General features: G+C 50.9%; 1 protein-coding gene across 1 annotated transcript in view; it reads left to right on the top strand.

Moving 5' to 3' along the window:
* Positions 1-19712, top strand: part of GCN1 (GCN1 activator of EIF2AK4) — a 56655-nt gene extending 36943 nt beyond the window's left edge. Inside the window, 21 exon segments of the mRNA XM_036874868.1 lie at positions 2328-2548; positions 3776-3844; positions 4046-4184; positions 4274-4470; positions 4671-4813; positions 6219-6336; positions 6450-6665; positions 7698-7862; positions 9605-9766; positions 10050-10142; positions 10330-10473; positions 10583-10852; positions 11094-11207; positions 11672-11902; positions 13632-13825; positions 13959-14073; positions 15921-16017; positions 16386-16534; positions 16924-17031; positions 18252-18470; positions 18993-19712. Coding sequence (XP_036730763.1) covers positions 2328-2548; positions 3776-3844; positions 4046-4184; positions 4274-4470; positions 4671-4813; positions 6219-6336; positions 6450-6665; positions 7698-7862; positions 9605-9766; positions 10050-10142; positions 10330-10473; positions 10583-10852; positions 11094-11207; positions 11672-11902; positions 13632-13825; positions 13959-14073; positions 15921-16017; positions 16386-16534; positions 16924-17031; positions 18252-18470; positions 18993-19118 — 3290 coding nt within the window. The 3' untranslated portion in view covers positions 19119-19712.
* The last annotated feature ends 3315 nt before the right edge of the window (positions 19713-23027 follow it).

Here is a 23027-nt window from a genome sequence, read left to right as displayed (position 1 = left end):
CTCTCCCACGAGGGCACTGGCCCTGGCTCCTCCTCCCATCCCTGGACACTGCAGAGAACATGCACCCATTCAGCTTAGGCCCTCTGAGGACAGATATGTTCACATTGAGATAACCTCTAAATTTGGGGAAACCCTTTTCCTACGATAATAAGTGGAAAGTAGTTTGGAAGTGGTCTGTTTTCCTGTTGGTCTGGAGCAGTCGTTGACTGCTCAGGTAGGGAAACTGAGTTGTTGGCCCAGAAATAGCTTGACTCTAAGGGAGCCTTGAGGTCAACAGATGAATGACAAGCTCTGGACCACATCTGCATCATCCAAAGTGTTAGGTTTTGGGGAACTTTTCTATTCTCTCTCATTCCAGGAGACCTGTGATAGAGGGAAGGTTAGGGAGCTTACTTTTTAGTGTGGTTCTTTCTTGAGTAATTAGGGAAAGATTGATTTCTAGAAACAAACCCCAGCCAGCTACCTTGACCAGCACTGTACTTGTTAATTTTTAAGCTTCAGCATAGAACATCGGTACCCATTCAGTGCCTTTCAGCCTGAATATTTCCAGACTTGTTTTCATTCAGAAAATGATGGGTTTTTGTTTTTGTTTTTTAAGGGATGAATAGGTAGATGTGGATTTTGTTGTTGTTTACAATGTCCAGCACCCCTGGGGCTTTCTAAGGCCCAGAACAGTCTCATCTCTATCGAATGAATGCCTTCATTTTTGGAATCCAGCCTGGGACCTTTTTTTCTTTTTTAAATTGACTAGTTTGTATAATGTAAAATTCACTTCTCAAAAATGTACAACTTAGTGGTTTTTAGCATATTCACAAAATTATGTAAGTATCACCGCTGTTTAGTTCCGGGGCATTTTCATCATCCCAGAAAGGAACCCCACACCCATTACCATTCACTCCTCATTTCCCCTCCTACCTCTAGCCCGTGACAACCACTAATCTATTTTCTGTCTCTGAGTTTGCCTATTCTGGACACTTCATGTAAATGGCATCATACAGTATGTGGCCTTTTATGTCTAGCATCTTGCATTTAGCATTATGTTTTCAAGGTTCATCCACACTGTAGCATGTATCAGTACTTCTTTCCTTTTATGGCCCAATAATGTATTCCATTGAATGAGTATACCACATTTTGTTTATCCATTCATCAATCGATAGATGTTTGGGTCGTTTCCACTTTTTGGCTATTAATGTTGCTATGAACATCTGTATCGAAGGTATTTTTTTCTTTTCCCTGTAGGCACGATTTCAGTTCTCTTGGTTAGATACCTAGGAATGGAATTGCTGGGTAAAAATTGTGGTAACTGTTTACCTTTTTGAGGAACTGCTAGACTGTTATCCCACGCGGCTGTACCGTTTGACATTCCCGGCAGCAATGTATGAGAGTTCCAATTGCCAACTCTGTTATTATCTGTCTTTTTGGTTACAGCCATCCTAGTGGGTGTGAAGTGGCATCTCATTGTGGTTTTGATTTGCATTTCCCTAATGACTAATGATGTGGAACATGTTTTCATGTGCTTATTTTTCATTTGCGTATCTTCTTTGGAAAACTGTCTATTCAAATCCTTTGCCCATTTTTTAACTGGGTTATTAGTTTTTTGTTGTTGTTTGTTTTTTTTTTTTCTGTTGTTTTTTTTGGTCTGCGTGCTTGGCTTGTGTGATCTTAGTCACCTGACCAGGGATTGAACATGGGTCCTGGCAGTGAAAGCACCGAGTCCTAACCACTGGACCGCCAGGGAATTCCCTTAAAAGTCTTGACCAGCATGTGTCTTTGTAGTTGTTGAATTCCCTGGGTTTGTGGAAGAGATAAGCCAGGTATTCCTCTTGGAATTCCTTCTGCTGGGCTGATGGTGCTGAACTTTTGAGATACGGCAGTATCTGGGCTTAGCTGCTCTGAGTATTGTGTGCTTCACTCCCACCACTGGTTCAGGGGCCTTTGGTGTCTCCAAACAGTTTTTTCACAAAACCACTTTGGGTTGCTGCTTCCAGAATAAGATCCATGTTGTCCAAGTAGCTCTCCCACAGAGGCCCAGCGCTGAGGCTGCAGCTCGGTGCCATTGAAGCTAGCCCACAGATGCCCCACCAGACCACAACTGTGCAGTGCAAAGGGGTGATGGCTGCCATCCCCACACCGCTTCCTCTTGGGGAGCAAGAATAGAATTGCTCTTTGCAGACAGGCTGGCTTCCTCAGTTGGCGATTTGTGGGGCTCTAGGGAGGGGTGACCTTGGACTCCCTTCTCTTTGGGCCCCCTCTGGTGCTGGGGATCCAGCAGATTTGCCACACCATAGACTTGTACAAAGCAGCCTCTCTCTTGTTTGGACATGCAGCCATTGCCCCAGTCCTGCTGGATGCCCTGACGGACCCCTCTCGGAAGACCCAGAAGTGCTTGCAGACCTTGCTGGACACCAAGTTTGTCCACTTCATTGATGCCCCGTCCCTGGCCCTCATCATGCCCATTGTCCAGAGAGCCTTCCAGGACCGTTCCACGGACACACGGAAGATGGCAGCCCAGATCATTGGCAACATGTACTCCCTGACAGACCAGAAGGTATCAGCCTATCTGGGGCTCGTACAGGACAGACCAGTGGATGCTGGTTTAGGGCACAGAGTCCCTACTGACAATAGACACAGGAGAGCTATGAGCATTTGATCCCTGATTATATTTGGGGGGGAGAAATGGACCATTTTGGGGTAGAGGGTAGAAATCTAGGCTCTCTGGACATCTTCCAGAATATAGCGATACAAGTCCTTACTAGCTCAGCCCCCAGGTGAGGCCTGTCCCACTGGGCTCCTTTTATAGATTGACAGGGAGGAAAGGTCCAGCCTCGCCTTTGACCTTTCAGGAGTCGAAGGTCCCGCTTTGGGAAAGCGGCTGCTGCTTTGCCTGCTTGCAGTGTTTTCTTGTCGAAAGCATTTGCTTCTGTTAGCCTCTCAGAGGAAATTAGCCTAGTTTGGGAGATTTACTTTGTTTGTCTGTTTACTTGCTCCTAGGGGCTTGCATGTGTTATCTCACTACCACAGCTCTGCTTTGCTTGCTGAGGCTCTGGGCACAAGAGATAAAGTGGGAAAGTTAGTCAATCCTAGGAAATTTGGGATAGTTAGAAAACCAAAAAATTTTATCCATAGCCCTCCAAAAGCTAAAATAATTATTGTTAATGTTTTTAAATTACATGTAAAAAATATTTCCAAACATAAATGTATTTCCAAGTTATAACAAGTTATTCATAAAACTGAGTTTTTAATAGTTATGTAATATTCCAACAAGTTTATATATCATAACTTATATAATTCTATTGTTGGTCATATAGTGTCCAAGGTTTTTTGCTATTTTAAAAAAATGATGCTGCAGTGAACATAAGGCTTTTTCTATATTTAAAACTGTTTCTGAAAGCTGAATGCTGTATCAAGAGACATAAACCTTTTAAGGTGAAGAGAGTGAAAAGATGATAATGCAATTCTGAAAGGAGTGCCAAAAGAATTTCCTAGATTCCCGAGGCTGGGCAGCCCTTGGTTCCAGAAGGAGGAAGAGCATTGAACTGCATCTGGGGGCTCACTCGACCTCTTGAGGATGGGCCTGGGGTCCCTCGTAGGTTTCCCTGAGCAATCACATGGGCCTTCAAGGAACCGGGGGGAGTGGTGGGGGTTCTTTGCCAGTGACAAGCACCCCTCTGAGTGCTCCTAGTCAGCAGAATGGTGTGGTCAGGGTCCACCGTGAAGCAGGGCTGGAGAAAGCCGGAATTGGGCCCCTGCTGAGCCACCTCTTCTGTTATTGCAGGACTTGGCTCCTTATCTGCCAAGCGTGACGCCTGGTCTGAAAGCCTCTCTTTTGGACCCTGTACCTGAGGTGAGTCTGGGAGGAGAGGGGGCAGGAGCTCGTTATTTTAGCCCAGTCCCAGGAAATTGATTCCTAAGAATTCCCTATAAGCTGCATTTGCGTCTGTCTGGTAAAGGGAAGGAGACCCTAGGGGACCCCGCCTTGCTCCTGCATGGTCTCCTGGTCTTGAGCCACATCTCTTCGCCATCCCTGCTCTTGGTTACCTGACAGGTGCGGACGGTGTCTGCAAAGGCTCTTGGGGCCATGGTGAAGGGCATGGGGGAGTCATGCTTTGAGGACTTGCTGCCGTGGCTGATGGAGACACTGACCTATGAGCAGAGCTCTGTGGATCGCTCAGGCGCCGCGCAGGGTGAGGCAGGGTAGGCCCAGGGGCCAGACCGGCAATGCCCTCTGGTGACCTTTAGATCTGGTGGGCTCATTCTGTCTCTTTTCTTGCAGGGTTGGCCGAGGTCATGGCTGGCTTGGGGGTGGAGAAGTTGGAGAAGCTGATGCCAGAAATTGTGGCTACAGCCAGCAAAGTGGACATTGCACCCCACGTCCGAGATGGCTATATCATGATGTTCAACTACCTGCCCATCACCTTCGGGGACAAGTTCACTCCTTATGTGGGGCCCATCATCCCCTGTATCCTCAAAGTAGGCACCAGCGACAATGCTGAGGATAGCATTACTGAGGAGGGCAGGACACATGCGCTCTCCCAGAGAGCTAGGGCTCCCCGCCAGTTGGGGCTGGGTGGCAGGAGTCCTCATCCTGCTCTTCAGGGAGTCCCATTTCCTCTTGGGTTTGGGTGCCTAGGGGAAGGCAGTTCTGGCTGACCCACCCTCTGTGTGCACAGGCTCTTGCTGATGAGAACGAGTTTGTGCGTGATACAGCCCTGCGTGCGGGCCAGCGGGTCATCTCCATGTACGCCGAGACGGCCATAGCCCTGCTGCTGCCCCAGCTGGAGCAAGGCCTCTTTGACGACCTCTGGAGAATAAGGTGAGAACTCAGGCGGAAAGACCCAGTGGCCATAGTTCTGTGTTTGGGGAACTGAGAAATGAAAAGCAAAATGTTGCCAGAAACTCTCAATTTTTCCAGACCCTCACTTTTAACCTTTTTATAACTCTCCAGTATCCCATAGCAGTGTCTTCAATTCTGATTCTCTTCTAAAAAGTTCTCTCTATTCAGTCCTTCAGTTTGTGTCAAAATTTTAAATGCGAATGCTTTTTTTTTTTTTTTTTTTTAGAAATTCACGTTCTTTTATTTATTTATTTATTTATGACTGTGTTGAGTCTTTGTTTCTGTGCGAGGGCTTTCTCTAGTTGCGGCAAGTGGGGACCACTCTTCATCGCGGTGCGCGGGCCTCTCACCATCGCGGCCTCTCTTGTTGCGGAGCACAGGCTCCAGACGCGCAGGCTCAGTAATTGTGGCTCACGGGCCCAGTTGCTCCGTGGCATGTGGGATCTTCCCAGACCAGGGCTTGAACCCTTGTCCCCTGCATTGGCAGGCAGATTCTCAACCACTGCGCCACCAGGGAAGCCCTAAATGCGAATGCTTTTTAATCTGAAAATTCTACTTCTAGGATTTTATTGCAAGGACATATTTAGTCAAGTGCTTAAAGATGTATTTAGAAGGATGTTTGTTGTGGTATTGTTTATCATTTGAAAAACTGAAGGTAGGTTTAGAAAAGTCATCGCATGTCCACACCATGAACTTTGATTTGGCCATTACAAAGAATGGCATAAGGACTATGTCAGCTGAGACAGAAAGCTCCTCGACCTATTGTTGATGGAAAGGTGCGGGCCATGGCCTGGTGTATGTGGTGCAGGCCCACTTCACACATGGTATGTGGGAGGGTGATGTGTACAAGGGTGTCACCGGAGTGTCAAGAGTGGTTGCCTGGGTGCTGGGAGTCTGGGTGATTGTTTACGCTCTCTTTGTATTTTTTTGTATTGTTTGAATTTTCAGTTTCAATATGGTATTTCTGTAATCATTAAAAACAATAAATCTAATTTAATTTGAAGAGAAATAAAGTTTATCCTTCTAGGCCTCTCCTTATGTCTGTAGTTCTGATGATCCACATTCCTGGTTTCTTGTTACTACTTCCCTCTGTGCTCTCGTCTCTCTTTTTAATAACTTTATTATAGAAATTTTCATATCTGCTTTTAAAAAATGTTTGTCCTTTTTTATTATTAAAATAATGTTCATTAGTAGATAACTTGGAAGGAACATATGTGGGAGACTGTAAAGAAATGAGTATCGTCTGTGACCTCTCCTGTTCTAAGAGAACCACCATGAGTGTTTTGGGTACATTTCCTTCTAGTCTCTTTTCTGTCCAGTGCTTGGTTGTGCACTGAGACATCCTCCTGCAACTGTGTGACTCTGTTCTTGGCCTCCTTCTCAGGTTCAGCTCTGTTCAGCTCCTTGGGGATCTCCTGTTCCACATCTCAGGAGTCACTGGGAAGATGACCACAGAAACTGCCTCTGAAGATGATAACTTCGGAACTGCCCAGTCCAACAAGGTGCGTGCCTTGTTTTGGTTTTCCTCCCTCTGCTGATGGTACGAAGACTCCCTGGCACTCACACTGTGGAGGCTTCACCACCTCGTGTTCTCTGCTTCTTTCCACTGCTGCAGGCAATCATCACTGCCCTGGGGGTAGATCGGCGGAACCGGGTGTTGGCAGGCCTGTACATGGGCCGCTCTGACACCCAGCTGGTTGTGCGGCAAGCATCCCTGCACGTCTGGAAGATTGTGGTCTCCAATACCCCCCGCACCTTGCGTGAGATCCTGCCCACCCTCTTTGGGCTCCTGCTGGGTTTCCTGGCCAGCACGTGTGCAGATAAGAGAACGGTAAGTTTCGCAGGCCTTGCTTCTGACCAAGCAGCCCCTGATGCCTCTGATGTCTGCAGAGAATGGGAGAGCCCCTAGGGTCCCCTATCTAACACGGGAGCATTTATTTATTTACTTAGTTATTCAACAAATATTTATCATCTGCTATGTGCTAAGCAGGGGCCCAAGACCTGGGGAGATAGTGGAGAAGAAAGGCAGCCTCGTGGAGCTACAGTCTGGTAGAGGAGATGAATGTTAATCAAATAATCACAAAAACAGATGGAAAATGCAAGTATGGCAAGTGCTATGTGGCACTGCCAATGCTTATAACAGGTCAACCAGCTGGGGGTCAGGGAAGCCTTCTCAGAAGGAGTGATACTTGAAGACGAACGATGAGTGAGCATTAATGGGTGGGGAGGTGATGAAAGACTGTTCGGACCAAGGGACTAGTGCTTGAGATACCAAGATGGGATGTGCACAAGCCATGAGGTGGGCGGGAATGTGGCCGACAGCAGGGGCTGAACGAAGGCCGGTGCAGCTGGAGGAGAGGCCCACCAGGGCCGATGATCGCTTCCGCCAGTCCTCTTTGGCCCACTCCCAACCCCCATCCCTGGCAAGCAGATTGTGTATTTGGCTCTGAAGAAGGGTTTGCATGAGGCCTCAGAGGAGATGGGTTCTTTCCTTAAAGTGTTTATTCCAAATTCAGGTCCCCTTTCCTGGGCAAGAGCATGAGGGTTAAGTGACTTCTAGGCCACAGTTTTCGATCCAGGGAAATCGGCCCTTGACTGGGCAGCACGTGATGAGTTTCTTGGTCATATATAAGGTGCCAGCTTTTGCTTTAGGTTGTGTAGGTGTGTGTGACGCAGAGAGATCATTTTATTTTGTCATGTTTTGCAAGCACCGTGGGGGCTCTTCAGGGGTAAGAGCGTTTGGGAAAGTTAAGTCTGGCTCGGATAAAGTCTGGGAGGTTCCAGGGCCCTCATTCTGGAGTTGTGCACTGGGTGCTCTGGGGTTTGCAGGGAGTCGATGTCCTGACTTGAGCTCTGCCGACAGATTGCAGCCAGGACACTGGGAGATCTTGTCCGGAAGTTAGGGGAGAAAATCCTACCTGAGATCATCCCCATCCTTGAGGAAGGCCTGAGGTCTCAGAAGAGTGACGAGAGGCAGGGCGTGTGCATTGGGTTGAGCGAGATCATGAAGTCCACCAGCCGGGACGCCGTGAGTATCTCCTCAGGGCCCCGCAGGTCCTGCACCTGACTCAGAGGGCCAGGGAGGTTATAGGACAAACTGCACCACTAGCGACACCCTCAGGGACATGCGAACCTCGCTCCAGAGGGCGTTGCTGGCAGCGGGGTGCTGGCGGGGCCGCAGTGCATTGGAATTTCCCTCTCAGCTTTCCCATCGGTTTTACAGGCTATAAGATCTAAGCGATTTAGAGGCCTGGAGTAGCTTTTGGAGATTGGAGATAGTCTTTCCCTCACCACTCCTGAGGTTGCTCCAGAGTAATCCTTTTGTGTCACTACATCAGTTCAGTTAACACGTGTGGTGCACTTAACGGAGAGAGGAGGTGTGCGCGTGTGTGAGTGGTGGAGGGTGGCGGAGAGCAGGAGGGCGTGCTTGTTCTCAGAGGGAGTGGAGTAGATGAGAGTGAGTACCCAGTGGGTGGAAACGCATTGTCTCCAGCAATGAGACTGTTTCCATAGCAGCTACATTCAAGAGGGTTGGAGTCCTTTTCACTGACCCTACTTTTCTACGGTAATTGATCCTCCAAACATTGATCCTCCCCAGCATGGGGAGTAGGTTGAGAGTAGGCATAGGGCTCTCGATTGGGATGAAAGCACCAAAGCGATGAATGGGTGGCGAGTCAGAAATTCGAGCACGTAGCAAGTTGCTCAGCCTGAAAAGCCTCGTCTGATTTACAGGATCCTTCTCCCCCTGTGTGTATCAGTATACATATTACATTTGGAGTTTTATATTTGCATTTTTCAAAGAATAAAGGTAAATTCTGTCACCAAAAGAGCTGTGATTCATTAAATAGTAAGTGCCCCAAAGGCTGAGGCCTTGCTGGTGGCCATGTTCATATTCAGTCCTTAGATTCATAGGGGGCGTTGCTTTGGTGGAATTGGTTGCAGAGGCAACAGAGCTGTCATTGGCCCCGTTGCAGACGCAAAGACTTCATAAGGAAGCAAGTTTTTTTTAATTTCAATTTTTATTTTATTTTTATTTTTTTATTTATTTATGGTTGCACTGGGTCTTTGTTGCTGCGCCTGGGCTTTCTCTAGTTGCGTCGAGTGGGGGCAACTCTTCGTTGCAGTGCACGGGCTTCTCATTGCAGTGAGAAGCTTCTCTTGTTGCGGAGCACGGGCTCTAGGTGCGTGGGCTTCAGTAGTTGTGGCACGCGGGCTCAGTAGTTGTGGCTCGCAGGCTCTAGAGCACAGGCTCAGTAGTTGTGGCACACGGGCTTAGTTGCTCTGTGACACGTGGGATCTTCCCGGACCAGGGCTCGAACCCGTGTCCCCTGCATTGGCAGGTGGATTCTTAACCACTGCGCCACCAGGGAAGTCCCAGGGAGCAAGTATTTCAGTTGAGACTTGAAGAAGGACTTGGAGTTTCCTAAGAGGATGAGCAAAAGAGTCTGGGGAGTGGAGGCCACATCACTAGGGTCCTCGCCATGAGAAGGAGTTTGGAGTTCCTGTAGGAGACCAGAGTATTTGGAGAACTTGCCGAAAAAAAGCAGGCTATTAATTATTAAGTCTGGTGAAGGCTCCTTGGGAGTAGATTACGCAGCCTCTCTGCTTTTTCATACTTGCACATTTCCACAGAAACCATCTAAGTTAAAAAAAAAAAAAGTCAAGCCCAGGGAGCAGCGGTGGCCTGGCTGGGCCAGAGGTCCTCACCGCCCCCCTGCTTATTTCCTCTCCCTCTGCCACGTCGGGTTCAGTACACCTGTACCATTGCAGGTGCTGTATTTCTCCGAGTCCCTTGTGCCCACGGCAAGGAAGGCCTTGTGTGACCCGCTGGAGGAGGTCAGAGAGGCGGCGGCCAAGACCTTTGAGCAGCTGCACTCCACAATCGGCCACCAGGCTCTGGAGGACATCCTCCCGTTTTTACTGAAGCAGCTGGTGAGTGGCTCTGCCCCACACCTACCAGTCGGGCTTTTACCGTCTCTGTAGAGGCAACACGCAGGGGGCTGATTCTGCCAAGGCAGCCGCAGTGTGGGCCCCAGAGGGAGTGGGTGCACAGGGTGGGGTTTGGCTCTGGCTTCTCCTTTGACAGTCAGTCCGTGTGGGTGCAGAGGGAGGAGGGGAGGAGCGTGGAGAAGGACGTTGGCGCCGGCCGGTCCAAGGCAGCGGAGGTGGAGACAAGAGCCGGCTCCTGAACGTTGCCCCCAACGCCCCTCTGCAGGATGATGAGGAGGTGTCAGAATTTGCCTTGGATGGTCTGAAGCAAGTGATGGCCATCAAGAGCCGTGTGGTGTTGCCCTACCTCGTGCCCAAGGTGAGTCCCAGCATGCGGCAACCCCTCTGGCCCAGAAGCCACAGCCGCATCGCTGTTCCCCGGGCCTGCGTGAAGGCCAGCTCTGCACTCAGATGCTGGCGGAGGCAGTGGGATGGGATCTCCCAGAGCCTAGCGCCGCGGCCAGCACGGGGCAGCACCCATTGAGTTGCTGTTCATCGTTCCACAGCTGACGACCCCACCTGTCAATACCCGGGTGCTGGCTTTCCTTTCGTCTGTGGCAGGCGACGCCCTGACCCGTCATCTTGGCGTGATCCTCCCGGCGGTCATGTTGGCCCTGAAGGAGAAGCTGGGGACTCCAGCTGAGCAGCTGGTGAGTGTCACAGTCACTCCTGCAGGCTCTCTGACCCTGCCCCATCCTGTCCTGTCCTGTCCTGTCCTGGAGGGGCTGTGCTCAGCTGAGGCATCCCCTGTGGTTTTAGGAGATGGCCAACTGTCAAGCTGTGATCCTCTCGGTGGAGGATGACACCGGGCACCGGACCATCATCGAGGAGCTGTTGGAAGCCACCCGCAGCCCTGAAGTGGGCATGAGGCAGGCTGCTGCCGTCGTCCTCAGCATCTATTGCTCCCGCTCAAGGGTGGACTACGCTAGCCACCTGCGGAGCCTGGTCTCAGGCCTGATCCGCCTCTTCAACGACTCCAGCCCTGTGGTTCTGGAGGAGAGCTGGGATGCCCTGAATGCCATCACCAAGGTGAGGAGCTGTGGACCCCACAGCCAGCTTCTGATTGTGGACAATTCCAGGCGCTTATAAGACTAGACTCCTAAGGCCCCCCATGTACCTATCAGCCAGCTTCAGCATCTGTCGATTCGTGGCCAGTCTTATCTGTACTCCCACACACACCTTTCCGCCTGCTATATTATTTTGAAACAGTCTTGAGAGGGCTTTACCTAGAACTCTGACATCCTCTCTGCTTTTTCCCGGCTTCCCACAGAAACTGGATGCTGGCAACCAGCTGGCACTAATTGAGGAACTACACAAAGAAATCCGGCTCATAGGGAATGAGAGCAAAGGCGAACACGTGCCAGGGTTCTGCCTTCCAAAGAAGGTAAGCCAGGGCCCGTGCAGGGTGCGGCAGGCGTGCGGCCTTCCTCTGCCTTCCCCTTGGGTCCCGGGAGGTGGGGCCGCTGGAGCATCCCGTGTGTTAATCTGGCTTAGCGCTCTAGGTGCCATTCTGCACCTTCACAGACAGCGTGTTTCTTCCCCGTGGTGGCCTCATGGGGCCAGGGTTCATCATCTTCGGTTTAAGTGGTGGAAGCCACCTCAGAGTGAGTGAGTGACAGCAGTGCAGGTACCTTGTGTGGTAGGCCTGCTGGGTGGGACTCTGCTCTTCTTGTCACTGTCAAGACTGTTCCCCAGCCAGCACCATCTCAGGCTGTGACCCTGGCAGCCTGAATCGATCTCTCATGGAGTTGAGGAGAGGATGGCTAACAGGAGCTCCTTGCTTCGGGTGGGAGACACCTGGGCCCAGAACCTTTGAGATTTGACTCTCAGGTGTGGTTCTCTTGTCAGGGAGTAACCTCCATCCTTCCAGTGTTGCGGGAGGGTGTCCTGACTGGCAGCCCAGAACAGAAAGAAGAAGCAGCCAAAGCTTTAGGCCTGGTGATCCGCCTGACCTCAGCTGATGCCCTGAGACCCTCCGTGGTCAGCATCACTGGCCCTCTGATTCGCATCCTGGGGGACCGGTTCAGCTGGAACGTGAAGGCGGCTCTGCTCGAGACACTCAGCCTTTTGCTGGCCAAGGTGAGCGACTGATGAGTTCACGCTCTCGGTCCATTCTGGGCCTTAGAGAATGGATCTGTGTGCAGGACGCTGGCACGTGGTGTCCCATGGGGGCGGGGTGACAGCTTATCATGGGGAATCGGCAGAGCAGAGGGAGTTAAGACTTTGGAGTCAAGACTCACTGCACATGGTCAATTCCAGGTCCGCCACTTGGTAGCTGTATGGCCAGAATGACCTTGGGAAAGTTATGCAGCCTCTGAGCCTGTTTCCTCACCTGTGTTTTGAGAGTACTAAGACTGCTTGCCTCTCGAAGGGCGGTGTGACACAGGGCTCAGATAAAATAACATCAGGCATGAGGCCTGACACATTCTAAGCTCTCGACACACCAGTGCGTGTTAATTGCTATTATTTATAAATGGGTCAAAGGACAAAATCCAGGGCCACGTAAATACAATTAAAACCTTGTTCAAAAACATTTCCCTACTTTATGACCACCTCATAAATGAGGTGAAAAGAATCTGAGGAGAGAATGAAAAGGAAGTCTGAGAGCAACTGCAGTTAACTTCAGTTTTTGCCCAAAGTGTCAGAAGCAAAGATTGAACACGTTAACTGTTTCTGATGTTTTACAGTGTAATAATTAAGCCCTTTGGATTTAAAAAAGCATAAACAGCCAAGATTTGTTGTTGTTAAAAAAAGAAAAATTCTTACTTGAGGTTTGGAAACAAAAGCAAGCTTAAAATTTGTAGCTTTTTCCTTTTGGGAGAAAAGTGTGGGGAGCAACTTCCCAGATAAGAAATGGGATCGTGAGCATCAGCCTCATTCTGTAGGAAATTGAGTCTTTTATTTTTCTTTTAAATTAAGTATCATCTTTACATTCTGTGCTGTTCTTTTCTGTGTGTTTTTTTTTTTTTTAAACTATGTGTACAAATGGAGCCCTTCCCTCCTGGAATTTGTCCCTCAGGCCACAAGCCAGGTGCCACCCATAGGCAGGTGGTTCCCACCGCAGGTTTGCCAGCTTCACTCTGTGGTCTGCCTCCCAGCTGCCTGCAAAACCCCGACCCCAGTATCTCCAAACCTTAATTGGCATTGAACCTCTAAACAGCTACTTTGATTTTTCCCATTTAGCAATAAGTAAATCTTTCGTCTTGGACCCATCTGTATTTTGTCACAAATGTGCCTATTTTTCTATGTGTGGTCGGGGATTAGACTGGATTGTTAATGCGGGGGTGCACATGTGTACAGGGATGACCTTCTGAGGCCATCTGTTTCATAGGATTGTTCTGAAGGCTGAACGTTAAATGCTCAGTAGATGGTACCTGCCCTTACACACCTGGTCCGTTTCCCTTTCTTTGCACTAAAATGTTCTTCCATGGTACTGACAGCGTCTCCCGGCCTGCTCTAGTGTGTTCGGAGACAAGGGTTTCGAGTCACTTGTCCACGTGGACAGGGCTTCACTAAGCCAAGTCCACGGCTCCCTTGGTGGTGGTGGTGCTGGGGGTGCTGCTGCTGGTGTCATCCTCCGCCTCTGCCTCCTCCCAGTGCAGCGCAGGATGCTGAAAATGGAAGAGGAGACTGAGTGTAACCTCTCTGTGCTGGGCGCCCCTGTCTTAACGGGACATCTATTCCTGGCCTATGTGTGGGAGCCAGGGCAGCTTATGGTGGTTTGTGATCATTTGTTTTCGTGCCTATAGTGCACTGTGGCCCTGGACTCCACCTGAGCGGTGCTTTTGGGTGTGGGTCTCTCCAACAGGTTGGGATTGCCCTGAAGCCCTTCCTGCCCCAGCTGCAGACCACTTTCACCAAAGCCCTGCAGGACTCTAACCGGGGCGTGCGCCTGAAGGCTGCTGATGCGCTAGGGAAGCTCATCTCCATCCATATCAAGGTGGATCCTCTCTTCACAGAGTTGCTGAACGGAATCCGGGTCATGGAGGACCCGGGTGTCAGGTGAGGCCCTGGTGGAGAGAGCTGTGGCCGTGGGGAGGCCGGGCAGCTCCTGAAGCAGCCCGGGCCCTGCCTGTGCGGCGGGAGCAGTGGTGAAGGAGAGCCAGGTTTTAAGTTGGGTGCACTGGTTCTGTAGGGACACCATGCTTCAGGCCCTGAGGTTTGTGATTCAGGGAGCAGGGGCCAAAGTGGACGTGGTTATCCGGAAGAGCATCGTCTCGCTCCTGCTGAGCACGCTGGGACATGACGAGGTACAGCGGCAGGTGGACGCGGGGCTGGGGGGCTCGGCTGGTTTCCCTTCTCTTTCCTTTGGTTGGCATCTCTGCTTTGTGTTAGAAGAACTTGGTCAGTAGTGATAATCACTCCCGACATTCGTATCACTCTGTGGTTTACCACGCCTCTGGTAGTGAGGGAGACAAGGCGCGTCTTGATATCGATATTGATATCCATGATATGTTGTATAGATAAGGAAAGTAAGGTTTTTAAAGTCCCAGGTCTCTCATTCATTTGTTCTCTAGTCTTAAAACAAGTCACTTTCCCTCTCTGCCCCTCATTTCCCCAGTTGTAAAGTGAAGAGTTTCGTTTATTGGTTCAGGAAACATTTGCTGAGCCGAAGGGCCTAGCCCAGAGGTGAATGAAGCGTGGGCACAGCCCTCAGGAAACTGTCTGGTGTCTGTCCAGGTGGGAGGGCTTAGCACTGTTTGAGAGGGTGAGACTCACTTGGGGCTGCACCCTAGCAAGTGGTAGAGTCAAAATCAGGACCTGAGCCCCGTGACTCCTGGTTCTGTTCCGATGCCGTTACTGTAGCCCTTCCTGACCCAGTCTAGAAGCATTTGCGAAGTACCCCTTGACAGCCCAGTGCTGTGGCGGGCCCAGGAAGGCTTGAGTCTCTGAGAAGAATTTTCTCTTTGCCCTCTGACAGCCCTCTGCTGCGTGGCCAGATGTACACTGTGGGGCTGATCTCTGGAGAGAGGCCTCTGGGTTCACATGGAGCTACACCCCGTTGTCTGCCCACACACGAGGCTGGTTATCACGGCCCTCCAGCTGAGACCCTGGCCTTCTCTGGGGTACAGATGGGAGACTCTACCTTCTTCTGGTCACAGTCTGTCAGGGTTTTTATAGGGCCATGCACAGTGCAAGCAGAAGTTAGTATGTAAACCAATTTACATTTCACCACAATGGAGCTTAAAATAGATCCCGTTGGGGAGAGTGGCTGTCGTGTCAGAGAGAGCCAGCTTTAGCCTTGCTTGGCACCTGGGCAGGGAGCTCAGAGGCCCAAGGTGCTGGCCAACCACCTTCTCCCTCAAAACTTGCGCTGGATCGAAGGTGGCAATCCAGAGTGCCAGTCCAGCTGATGCCTCCCCGTGGGCCCTTGAGGCTCTGGTTGGTTGTTTGTGTTGTTTTGGGGGAGGCACGCCAAGTTGGCACTTCTTAATACTGCAGCACATAACCTGAATCCACTGTGTGGTGTCCCGTAGTTAGCTGGCAGGGAGAGCAGCAGGGAGCTGCTTATGTACGTGGCTTTGGTTTTGACACAAAACACTCGGCCTTTACCTATTGCCTTGGGTTGATCAGCTCTTCAGTTTGACTTCCCGGGACAAATTACTCATTACCTGAGTAATGTCGGGGCAGCAGGGAGTCTCTCTGGACATAGGCGGACACATGAGCGGCTCGGGGGTGGGTGTGGAGTTGGGGGTAGAGCTCCAAGTGGTCCTCTGACCGCCTTTCCTGGGCACTGTGGGCGGGAGCTCGCACGCCTCCCCGCCTCACAGGGCTGTTGATAGTAACTGAGATAATAAATATGAAGCATTCAGGCTTGTAAGAAGAAAGGTGCTGTGTAAATATAGTTATTAATTGCTATTATGATGATGACTAACGTATGCACACAGGCTGGAGTTCTCTAAAATTAAGTGCTGGGTGTGTAATTTTTAACACGGCACCGAGTGGCAGCTGCAGTGAGTGGCAGTCCCGCTCTGGCGGTGGGAGCGTGAGTGCCTGGAGGGAGGACTGGACTTAGGGTCCGCCTTCCTTCCACCGTGGTTCCCGCGGAGCCCGTGAGGGCTTGCATCCCCATTCACTGCCTTCTCTGCTCCATCAGGACAACACTCGCGTCTCCTCGGCCGGGTGCCTGGGGGAACTGTGTGCCTTTCTGACAGAAGAGGAGCTCAGCACTGTTCTTCAGCAGTACTTGCTGGGTAGGCCTCTTGTGTCCACGGGGGGCTTCCTTTTCAGGGCCTCTCTGTCTCCCCTTCCCCTCAGAGGGTCTTCTGGCAGCGGGACCACCCTCTCCTTGGAAATTCAGCTGTTAAAACAAAATGGAGTTTCTGGGGGTCCTGCAGCCCCTAGTGTTTCTGCTCCAAGAACACAAGCTACAGTCTGGAGCAGTTTGTGAGGGATGGCTGCTTGACGTCCACTCGGGGCAGGGAGGTCCGTGTGCAGCGTGGACTGGGGTTTCCGCCAGGCTCCGAGCTGGCACATGAGTCTCAGGTCGGGGAGGTGGGCTTCGTGGGTGGTGGGCCATGCTCTGAGGTGCGGGTTGACCCCAGTGTGTCCTTGCACCCAGCGGACGTGTCCGGCATCGACTGGATGGTTCGGCACGGGCGGAGCCTGGCTCTCTCCGTGGCTGTGAATGTGGCTCCCAGCAGACTCTGTGCAGGCAGATACAGCAGTGAAGTTCAGGACATGATCCTCAGCAATGCCATGGCAGACAGGGTAAGGCTTTGGGGCAGCCAGACTCGGTGGCCAGAGACCTGGGTTGAAATTTTACTTTGCCAGTAACTTACTGTGCCCTTGGACCAGTACTTGATCTCTCTGGGCCCCAGTTTCATCACCTGAACAGTGAGGAGTTTGGGTTGGAGCATCTAGAGGTCCCTTGTAGGTCAGAAGGTCTCTGATTCCTGACCTGGGAACTAGTGACTTGGGCTTGGTTCATCTGCCTCACAGCCACGGCAGGCCCTCTCCATGAGAGCTGCCGGTGGGTGGGGACTGGTGGGGAAGAGCCAGGGTCCCCGGGAAGTCCTGGGGAAGGGCTGGTGCCTGGCCCCGCTGCCCCGAGGACGGAGCCGGAGGCCACCCCGTCTAGCTCTCTCCTCTCTCCACAGATCCCCATTGCTGTGAGCGGGGTCCGGGGCATGGGCTTCCTGATGAAGCATCACATCGAGACAGGAGGAGGACAGCTGCCAGCCAAACTCTCCAGCCTGTTCATTAAGGTGAGCAGGGCAGCCAGGCTTGTGAGAAGGACCCGTGACCAAAGAACACCAGAAGTGTGTCCTCTGTATTCTAGGAGCTCTCCATGGATAGCCTGCGGCATCTCTTGAGCCTATAGGGCTGGAATGCAAAATGGTCGTGTGTGAGTTTTTCTCTGGAGGAGTGCCCAACTTTTTTTTTTTTGCCCAACTTTTTGTCAGAATGTCAAATAGACCTATGACCCCAAATCATGTTAAGAACCTCTATTTTAGGCATTCTTCCTAGGCACACCAATTTTGCAAACTTTGGGACAGACCTGGGTTCAAATCTTAATAAACCTTCTCTTCCCTGCCTGCCTTTAGCAGGCATGACACTTACTAGTGTGGCTGTTATGGTGGCTGCGAGACCCAAGGAAGAAAGCTGGGGAGCCTGACGGCGAGGCCCCAGCCCCTGTGTATAGAGCACGCTTCTCAAACGGTTGTGTGCACGCAAGACAGAACCAGAGTCTCCATGCTAAGAGATGTGGCCAAGCCTGAGACCCTGCCTTTGTAACCAGCTCCCAGGCAATGTCAGTGCTGCTGGTGCACTGACCTCGCTCTGAGTAGTGAGGTTCTCAAGGCTGACTGCACCACCCTGCAGGCACCCACAGTGGAGAGTTTACAGGGCCCCGATTAGATTGAGCCTGTATGACGGCATCGCCCTGCATGCAGCTTTTATCAGCGTTTATTACTGATGACCTGCTGTGCGCCCGGCCGGGCTAGACCCTGAAGGTGTAGAGGTGAACAGGGCAGACAAGATCTCTGGAGGTGGAGGTACACAAAAAGCCTGTGGGAAGGCTGTGATTTAGAAAGGGCTGTCGGGGAGACCTCTAAAGGCTGACATTTGAGCTGAGCCCTGAAGGATGAGAAGGAACCAACTAAGCGAGGATCTGGGCCACGCACGTCCCGGGCAGTGGGACCAGCCAGTGCAGAGGCCCGAGGCAGGAAGCAGCATGGTGTGTTTGCAGAAGCTGAATGCCCACGTGGGCCGAGAGTGGTGAGCAAAGGAGAGACTGGCATGAGATGAGGTGGAAGAGAATAGGGTCCGAATCACACCTGGTTATTACCCTCCCACAGTGGGGATGGCATCGGAGGGGAGCAGTGGGGTCAGTTTCCACGATGAAGAGAGTGTCAGGGCAGAGTCTGGGCTGCTTTGAGAGACAGACTGGATGTGCCTGGCTGAAAGCCTGCGCTCCTCTTCATAGTGTTTGCAGAACCCATCCAGTGACATCAGGCTGGTGGCTGAGAAGATGATCTGGTGGGCAAACAGGGACCCGCTGCCTGCCCTGGACCCCCAGGCCATCAAGCCCATCCTGAAGGCTCTTCTTGACAACACCAAGGATAAAAACACCGTCGTCAGGGCCTACAGCGACCAGGCAATCGTCAACCTCCTCAAGATGAGGCAGGGAGAAGAGGTGTTTCAGGTGGGAATCCGGGACTGGCGTGCCTCCCCTGGGCGTCTGTGGACACTGGCCTTGCAGGGCTTCTGCATGACAGTGTTTAAGCATCACTCTTCACTGCCACCTGTCCGTATGCATGAGTGTTGACAGGCAGATTGTAGTCAAGTGACAGGTCTGGTGCCTAAAAACACTTTACTCCTGAGGTGTTCAGACTTCTTTCAGCAGCAGAGCCCCTTCTTCAAATAGACTCTCACGTGGCACACAGCCCTACAACAGATCCCACAGTGCTGCCCGTTGAGGCCCAGAGTCCTGTCACTCAGTCCCCTGCCCGCTGAGCAACCTTTTAAGCACTGAACAATACCTCACCACGTGAAAGGCGTGATGAGTGGTTGTCTTGGCTTTCCCTGGATCCATCTGATTCCCTTATTTTGCCAGATTCCACCTCAGTGGTTCTAGTCCTGGGTTAACATTCATTTTTGTCTTTGATTGGAGAAATCTGAAGCCTTATTTTCTGACTTCATCTCCTCGTTTCCATCTTCCCCCCAGTCCCTCTGCAAGATCCTGGACGTGGCCAGCTTGGAGATGCTGAATGAATGCAACCGAAGGTCTCTGAAGAAGCTGGCCAGCCAGGCCGACTCCACGGAGCAGGTGGACGACACCATCCTGACCTGACAGACCTGGGCCTGTCCACTGGGCTCTGCATCAGCATTTCAGCTCCACCTCTTTGTTCAATGTTTTCATTTTTGGAAATACGTTTGTTCTGATGGGGAGCTTAGGAGATGGCGTTCCCAGAAAGTATTTTAATATATCAGCAGACCACAGCCAAAGCCTTAAATCAAACCCACACACAACTGAAAATTGCCTCCTCCATCTCTCACCCTTTTCTTTGGAGATGAGAAGAAAAAGCACATGGGTGAGCCTCACCCAGTGGTAGCCAAGAGCTGCTTGTCCGCTCTGCATGGCTAGGTCTGGAACAAGGAGGCTCAGACTTCAGCTTCCTGGTCTCCTGTGCTTGAGCTCTGGTCCCAGGGCCAGTGCTGCCAACCTTTGCCTAGATCCTGAGGGGCACAGAACCGTGGAGGTGTGCCCAGTGTGGTGTGCCTTGGCGTGGCTTTTCAGCATTGTGTAGCCCAACTGGATCTGACCCTCCAGGTGCCAGTGACACACAATTAGCCCTAGCAGTTCGCAAGTCGGGAGAGGGGTATAGGTTTAAATGCAGGTGGTTTGAAGGAGGGATGTTTAATAAAGGCTTTGATTTAATCTTGATAAGCAGATTTTTAAAAATCTCCAAACATCCACTAAACATGAAGCTTTCTACATCAGGAACGAGGCAAGACTTGCAGCTGTTTTCATAAGCACAGGCAACAGTGTGATTTCTGGGCATCTCTCTCCTGCTCTTGGAAGTCTTGTAGATATCTACAGCCTTCTCTGTCCTGAGGTCGGGTATCAAGAGGGGTGCAGCCAGGCCTGTGTTCTCACCTGCTGTGGAGGTTACAGGGGTCGAATTAGCCACCTCCCTGCTCTGTCCTGACTCAGACCGGTAGGGAGCTTCTGGGAGTCAAGTTTTAAAGAGAAACTCTTCCCCTCTGTGGAATAAGAACAAACCACGTTCCTGTAATCAGAATTGCCAGAGGAAACCAAAGTTGCAGTTCAGCATCTGCCTCCTTTATGAATGACTTCCTTCCTCCCAGTTCTTAGAAGGCTCGTGATCCAAGCGTCCTGTCTGACGGAGCACGCTCCTCCGGGCCCGGAGACGCAAGTGTTTCTGGGCTGTTCCCCTGGTCACGATATGGAACAAACTTCTATCAAAATTTCTGGTCAGAGCTGTAAAAGGAAAATTAAGCATGGTGGTCGCAGACTCACTTTATAAAGGGCCTGAAGTGCTATACGAAAAAAAGCAAGGCTTTGCTTATTAATGATGCAGCAGAGATAGAAAGTAGCCTTGTGACTCAGCACTTCTGATGAATAAGATAAGGTGACCTCTGAGATAATTGCTTTCTATGCCTGAGCCGTATATGTCACAGGACTTACTATTTTCTTGCAGCGGACATGGTCTCACCTGGCTCACTGTAAATGTAGAATCCCAGGGCTGGAAGGGACCTTGAGAGGTCAGCTGAGCCGATCCCCATAGCCAAGGCAGCCAATGGTTACAGCTCTTGGTAGCCATGGTAACTGTTCTCTGCTTCTGGGATTCAGATGGTCATCAGCGTCCTCCCAGCTGCCTGGGGCATATGTCCAGCAAACTGTCTGCATATGCAGTCACCTCTGCCAGTTAGCTGTGGGGAGGCAGATGAAGTTCCTATGTGAGGGGGCATGGGCTGGGAGACCTCTTTTAAGCCCCTGAGGTAAGTCTTCAGTGTTCCTCTAGACTCTTAGAGGCTTATGTCCACCTCTGGTGTTCAGTCCCCAGTCTGAAGTTGGGAGGGGAGCCTGATGTACTTAGAGGTGGAAGACACTCAGCAAAATCCAAAGGAAAAACACCAGTTCCGGTTCCAGAAACTGGAGGAGGATGAGATCTCTCTGTTCAGGATAGACGGATAAAAGTTGATTTACAGACGGAGATGACTCAGAGGCTCCCCGAGCATACTGAATTGTATTTCCTGAGTCTGGAAGGAGGGTGTGAGCTCCCAGGAAACGAGCTGTGAAGGGCTGTCACAGCCATGACGGTGGAGCAGGCAAAGGGCACTCCGTCAGGCCAGAGTCATAGCAGTCCTGAAGACAGCTGCCCAGACGGAACGAACATCCTGGAGGAAATGGAGCTTGGCTGCAGAGAACAAAGCTATTTGCCCTCGTGGTTGGTTTAGCCTTGGACGAGTCACCCAACATTTCTAGGCCAATTTTCTCATCTGTATAATGAGGAATTTGGAGTGGAAGCTCTCAATATGTCTTAAAGTTATCTTTTGGGGGTTAATAGTAATTATAACAGATTACATTTGGCATTTTTTTCACTTAATCCACTCAACCTATGGAGTAGTTTCTCTTATTATTGTTTTCCTGAGGAGGAAATTGAGGCACAGAGAAGTCACAAGGCTAATAAGTGGCGGTCTGTCCCCAGAGCCATTCATATCCTTAGCCTTTCTCTTATTCCTACTGAACTGGCTAGTTGGGCACAAACACCTGCCACTCTTTAGACTGGCGCCTGCAGGCCTTTCACATCCTGCAGCACATGAGGTAAAGTGCTGAGGCAGCTCCAGGTGACTGGCCCGGGGCCTGAGCCACCCCAGGCCTCCCCCAGCAGCTCTGCGGGCTGACCCATACCTCACCCCGTGTACAGGACCCTTGCTGTCTTTAGAAAAGACATTTCTAAGACTTTCATGATCCTCTAGAGAGGGGACTCCTGTCTTTCTCTGCCATGTGTTTGAAAGACAGTGACAAAATGGTGTGCCTTTAGCTAATCCAGGGAAAACTAAACTGAGCATTCTCAACCCTTTAACTCTAGGAGCCTCTGGAATTATGGGCGTCAAGACTATTTTAAAATGTGGGGGAGTGTGACATGGTTCACGTCCCTTCTAGGAACCGAAGGTGAGTTCCCTTTGTCCCGCTGCTGTGATGCCGGAGGGCTTGGGAGAAGGGCAAGGGACCTGCAGGGTCAACACTACTTTATTGGCAGGGATTTGGGGACGTTATTTTACTGAGAGCTGATCTCAAAACAAGACAGGCAGTTGGGAATGTTTTTCTTCTAAGTGCAGTTCTGTGCAGGCTGGTCTTTAACTGCTACAAGCCTTTCTAAATAACAATAAGAAAAACAGGAACCAGCCTAACTTAAAGATCTAGGTTCTAAAATATTTTTAAGGAAATGCAGCTATTGCTCTAAAAGTCTAGTACAGGGACTTCCCTGGTGGCGCAGTGGTTAAGAACCCGCCTGCCAATGCAGGGGATACAGGTTTGAGCCCTGGTCCGGGAAGATCCCACACGCCGCGGAGCAACTAAGCCCGTGCGCCACAACTACTGAGCCTGTGCTCTAGAGCCTGCTTGCCCCAACTAGAGAAAGACAGCATGCAGCAACGAAGACCCAACACAGCCAAAAATAAATAAGTTAAAAAAAAAAAAGTCTAGTACAGAGCGCCCTAGTGGAGCTGCACAGACTTGGAAGTCAGGTTTAAACCTTGACCACTTCATATTAAGCCAGAGCATGTCCCCTAACCTCTCTGAGCCCATGTCCTCATCTGTACAGTGACAGTACAGGTGACAAGCCCCACAGGCTTGTCTGGAGTGAATGAGGTAACGCCCTCCATACATGGCTGGGCACGAAGGAGGTGCTGCATACGTGGATGATGTGATTAAAGTGAGGTATACTGACAAAAAGGGACTGAACAGTGGGCACCTAGTACCATTTAAGGTGCGTCGCAAGTGTAGTGCTCTTATCCAGGGGGTAATTGCTGGACCCAGAATTTACAGATGTTAATTTTTTGAGCCTGAAGTTTGAAAAGCTATTAACTTAAAATCAGATTTTTCTTGCAGAGTGATTACTGCGTTTGAATATCTAAAACACTGAAAAAGAGGTGTGTAAGCACCTGGTTGGGGCTTCACTGTGCCTGGTCTGGAAAGCACTCCCCTGTCATTGCTGGAGCAGTGCTTTCG

Source organism: Balaenoptera musculus, chromosome 14 (assembly GCF_009873245.2).
Source record: "Balaenoptera musculus isolate JJ_BM4_2016_0621 chromosome 14, mBalMus1.pri.v3, whole genome shotgun sequence".
Lineage (NCBI taxonomy): Eukaryota > Metazoa > Chordata > Mammalia > Artiodactyla > Balaenopteridae > Balaenoptera > Balaenoptera musculus.
The sequence above is the reverse complement of the archived record's forward strand: the minus strand, read 5'-3'. Positions and strand labels throughout refer to the sequence as shown.